Source organism: Chiloscyllium plagiosum, chromosome 20, assembly GCF_004010195.1.
Source record: "Chiloscyllium plagiosum isolate BGI_BamShark_2017 chromosome 20, ASM401019v2, whole genome shotgun sequence".
Classification (NCBI taxonomy): Eukaryota; Metazoa; Chordata; class Chondrichthyes; order Orectolobiformes; family Hemiscylliidae; genus Chiloscyllium; species Chiloscyllium plagiosum.
This window is the reverse complement of record NC_057729.1, coordinates 60,933,504-60,938,827: the sequence shown is the minus strand read 5'-3', so window position 1 is coordinate 60,938,827 and position 5,324 is coordinate 60,933,504. Positions and strand designations below refer to the sequence as shown.

Here is a 5,324-nt window from a genome sequence, read left to right as displayed (position 1 = left end):
CTGGGTACAACAGAGTGTTACAAGGGGACATAAATTTAAGGTGAAGGGTGGAAGGTAATGGGGGGATGTCAGGGGGAGGTTCTTTACCCAGAGAGTGGTGGGGGCATGGAATGCGCTGCTTATGGGAGTGGTAGAGTCGGAATCATTGGTGACCTTTAAGCAGCAATTGGATAGGTACATGGATAAGTGCTTAAGCTAGGACAAATGTTCGGCACAACATCGTGGGCCGAAGGGCCTGTTCTGTGCTGTATTGTTCTATGTTCTATGTTCTATGTTCTACCTTATTCCGGATACTCCTGGCCTTGAAGTCGACACAATTCAAAACAGCTTGCTGTCTGCCAGCGCACTCCTGTGACTGTTAAGTCCTGTCCATGGAACTACACCTCACCCAATCCCCCTCCTGAGCTAGTTTAAATGAAAGTAAGGATAATTTTATATCCAAAGAGGATTTGTATTCAACATTTAACTCACTGCCCCACCATACCAGTATTTTTCAGGATTAATTTCCCTTAACATTGTCAGCTTTCTGTGAGAGTTGATAGGATACAGTGGGTGGAGTGGAATGGCCTCTTCTCTGTGGATCAGAACATTCCTCCATCAGGACAGAGATATGTTTATCGTCTATGAGGGGATGTCCTTCTAGATCAGAATGGAAGGTGGAATTTGCCACATCTAGGAATTGGTGGAAGAGGAAATGAAGAGGCAAGTTGGCCGTGGATGGGAACACTCCCCCCTCCCCCCCACAACAAGGTACTGGATGCGAATGTCAACAGGCAACGCACTCGACTCACCAGTTAAAGTCCTTCGGCCACCTAGACCTGAGCGCATTGTCTCTCCACACCAACACCCCCCTCCCCCAACCGTCCCCCAAAGTGGAGGGTGGAAAAAGAGTGACTGGGAAACCATGGCAACTTGGAGACCCACCTTTGGAGAAATCCAAGAAGCGAATGCTGGGAAAGGGGTTCACCTCTGAAAGGTATCCTCCTGCTTTTATATAGCATCCCCTTGAATGTTTCCACCCTGTGACCCCAACTCTGTGAGAAGGCAGGAAAAATACCTGATCTCCTTGGCACTGGATCACCTGAGGAGAGGATTGTGACTGTCAGGCTTTAGGGCCCAGAGGTTATCAGTATCTGATTAGCCAGCAGCTTCAGGTGAATCCAAGTTGTGGTGATACCTAGAGTGGACAGGAAAGTGGAGTGATGGGCCATGATATATTGAAGGATGGAGAAGGTTTAAGGAGCTGAATGGCCTCCTGCTGCACCTCCTTATCTGGTCACTCTCTCCATCCTCAAGGGCCACCTTTCCCAAAGAATTAGGAGAAAGTGAGGAGTGCAGATGCTGGAAACTGCTTTCTACCAAAACACACTTACCTGTATGTCTTTCCAGTTTCTCTCTTTCCTCAGTTTGGTTGTGTGTGGACAAATGACCCCACTTGGTGATATGCTGCAGTGTCCTTTCAATTCCAAATATGTTAGTATCGATTACAGACTGACACTTGCTGCATCTGGGGAGGTTTATCAGACACTGGAGTCGGATCATGTTGATCTCCATCTCCATCCAAGGCTGGAGCGTCCTACCTGGCTGCATTCCTAGGGTTATCCATGTGTCTGTGGGAGCTGCACCTTCCAGCACTAGGTTACTGATGTAGGTCTAGCTGCCCGGCTGGGTGCAGCTCCATAATAGACAGGCTCATTCCAGCTTGGAGGTCAGGATAATGTTTCATTGGCTGCTTGTAGGTGTTGATCTTCCCTACGATGGGTCAGTTCCAGGTGAAGTTTTTCTCAAATTCACTGCAATTAATGTCGGTCTGCTCTATGGAACACTGTGAAGGTCCAGCATGCAGACTGTCTCTGTTACACAGACTGTTTCCATCCACTCATCCATCCACCCTGCCTGAATATTCAACCTTCATGTATTTACATCGGAGCTGGGAGAGATTGCTTTCCTGTATGACTGAAGATCCCTTTCTCACTCTGAGACATCTCGGACATTGTGGACACTTTAGTAGCTGTGGAATTATTGCTAGCTCCACCTGGTGATGAAACAACTGCCGCATTCTGCCTGCTTCCTCCTACCCAGGGACAACGCTCTCTATCTGACTCGTTACAGTTGCTGTTGTTCCATCTTTGCTCCTTTCTCAGAGAGGAATGATTACGAGGGGGCATAGCTTTAAATTAAGGGGTGGTAGGTAAAGGACAGATGTTAGGGGTAGGTTCTTTACTCAGCGAGTCGTGAGTTCATGGAATGCCCTGCCAGTAGCAGTGGTGGACTCTCCTTCTTTATGGGCATTTAAGCGGGCATTGGATAGGCATATGGAGGATAGTGAGCTAGTGTAGGTTAGGTGGGCTTGGATCGGCGCAACATCGAGGGCCAAAGGGCCTGTACTGCGCTGTATTTTTCTATGTTCTATGTTCTATGTTCTATGATTCTCCTTGACAGAGTCAGCAGTTTAATCTGAAACAGTGGTGTCCCAGTGTAAGAGCACAGTGTGGCCCCAGGCCACATTCTCCAGGAGCACAAGGTCCTGAAAAAACCAGTGAGGCCCAGAGTTCCCTCTGGGGCTTGTTCACCTCCTGGTGGTACAGTTTGACCCAGTGTGGTGTCACTTTTGTAAAGAATGGAAAATGTGTGAGCCCTTTATGTCGGCTCAGGGATGGTGGTAGTTCATGAAGTATATTTCCAAATGCTCTGAATCAATATCAGAATCTCCAGGTTCAGTCAGCTGAACGATATTTAAACTACCTCACGATGATGCAGGGTTTGATGGCTGCGTCGCTACGATTGTATCATTGTAGCACTCACTGCCCTCTAACTCAGAGTCTAATACCTCTCAGGCCGTGAGGTTGAAAGGGCCACTCCCATTCACTTCCAGATCAGCTACTCATTCCCAGTTGCACTGATCTGAGGGTGGCCCTGCTGTGGGTGAACAGCGATATCTTACTGTGCACAGGGGATAGGAAGAGAATTTGTCTTACTGAAGCCATCCAGACCGGGGCTCTAATTCCACGTGATCTGACATTATTATTAGCTAGCACTTTTCACATATGCCCAGCAGTTATCCTTAAATTAACTTGAAGTTACTGTATATCTCTCCATCTCTTTTCAAGTATCCTTTCTTATCACAAACTTTAAGCATGAACTCCTTGCTCTATTTGTGTAGGCCCTACAAGCTTCTTGTGTCTTGGATGCTTTGGGAGGAGGGGTTGGCACTTTCTCCTCATTACCTTGAGCAGTGGGTGTTAGCTGGTGCTGAAAGGGCAGCCATGGACTGGAGGGTTTGCTCATGGCTGATCACCTCTCATTGTCTTCCCAGTTCCTGTATGTCCTTTAAGTGAATGTGAATGTGCTAGAGGACCACAGGCTGCTCCCTCATTACAGACGACCGGAGCTCAGTATAAGCCAAGGGGGTTTGATAAAGCAAGGCCTTCAGAGTGAGCTGGCTCAGTTTGGGAATTGAATCTGTGTGGCTAGGCATCAGTCTGCATCACAAACTAGCTGTCTGCCCAATGGAGCAACCAAACTATATCACACATACTTCAACCTAGCAACCACAGTTAATGGAGCCTCTGCAACTTCTAACAGTCGTGGGACTGTGTATGCTCTCAAACACCTGGTGAGGACTCTGAGAGCCGGGCTGATTGGTCGTGATTGAAATAACTCCAGAGAGGCCAGTTTCCCGTCACCAAGTCACCCATTATACACACGTGCATAGTATTTGACACTGCTCTGGCTCCCTCAGAGCCAGCTCTCAGAGTGAACAGAACCTCAGACCTTCCTGTTTATCTCTGTCAACCAGAGATCCCTCATTGGACTAGGTTAGCAGCCCCAGTTAGGGAACTGATATTCTGTGAGGTCCATTTGGCTGATCTTGGCACAATCATTATATTCCTCCCGCTCTGAGTCCAAGGACGTTGTCAATTCTTTTTTTTGTTGTTCCTCCCAGGGAGTTTCAGCCACGTGTCAGGTTTCTCCGATTCTGTCTCTGATACGGGTGGCATGTAACGCACAGCAGCTCGCCATTTGCACCTGGAGCATCTCAGAAGAAATTCATTTTCTTCTTCAGGCGGCAAAGGTATCGAAGTAGAAATATCCACCACATTCATCTCAGATTCTGAGGTACCTTCAATGCTTGATAGACAGGGAGAATCTACAGGTTCCACGACAGCCATAAAGGCTGTCGATGAGCTAGGAACATTTTGCTCCTGCACCTTTTTGAGTTTGCAGCTTTCATATGGTTCAAATGCATTCACCCAAACTTTATATGTCACTTGACCTGACTTCACGCTAATTATACCTATTATCCATGCAGGGCCACTTCCGTAGCTCCTACGCAAAACTTCATCCCTGAAGTAAACTGTCTCTCTCGCTTATCCATGTCCAGCATTGACTTTCCTGATGCCATTTCACCCTCCCCCACTTTGCCCCTACTTGCCCCCATCCACCCACCCCAAGGACCAGGAGGGTCATATTTAACCTGGTGCGGAATTTTCTTCCCATGAACAACTCTTCTGGAGCTATCCCTGCAGTTATATGAGGGGTGTTCCTATAATCAAATAGGAATCAGGACATTTTGACATCTAGTGAAGCTGTAGGCTGTTTTTTTAAGTCTGCCTTCAAAGTTTGGACTGCTCTTTCTGCCAGACCATTGGATGATGAATGGAATGGAGTTGTCCTTATATGTTGAATACTATTTGACTTTAGGAAATGCTCAAAATTCTCTGCTGGTAAATGATGGCCCATTATCTATGACCAAAACTCATGGGAGTCCATGTGTGCAGTTTTTCTATCATTGTCCCCGTGTTTGATGAGTGAACTCTAGGCATGTCCGACTACTTTCAGTAGGCGTCCACAATGATTAAGAACATTGAGCTCATGAAAGGACCTGCATAGTCGATGTGTAACCGAGTCCAGCGTTTACTCAGCCATTCCCATGAATGTGGGGAAGCTGCTTGTGGTAATGTTTGTCCCAGTTGACACACTGGGCACTGCCGCACCAACGCAGCTATGTCTGCATCCAATCTGGCTATCAGACATAACTTCTCACTAACATTTTCATTTTGGAAATCCCAGGATGACCCTGGTAAAGTTCAGCCAGTATCTGACAGTAACCTTTGCTTGGGACAATCACTCTTGCTCCCCATAACAATACGCCATCCTCTACTGTGTTCTGATTTCTCCAGGTCCAGAAAGGTTTCAATTCTGGTTGTGATGGCTCTTTGGTTTCCCCCCATCGCCACCAGCTGTTTCAGTTTGCCAGGATTGGATGTTTCTGCATCCAAAGTCTAGTATTGTCAGCTGTGACTGGAAGTGCATCCAGAAAA

General features: G+C 47.2%; 1 protein-coding gene across 1 annotated transcript in view; it reads right to left on the bottom strand.

Moving 5' to 3' along the window:
* Positions 1 to 1,554, bottom strand: part of LOC122559890 — an 18,789-nt gene extending 17,235 nt beyond the window's left edge. The window contains exon 1 of the mRNA XM_043709998.1: positions 1,374 to 1,554. Coding sequence (XP_043565933.1) covers positions 1,374 to 1,554 — 181 coding nt within the window. The remainder of the gene's footprint in view (positions 1 to 1,373) is intronic.
* Positions 1,555 to 5,324: the final 3,770 nt, after the last annotated feature.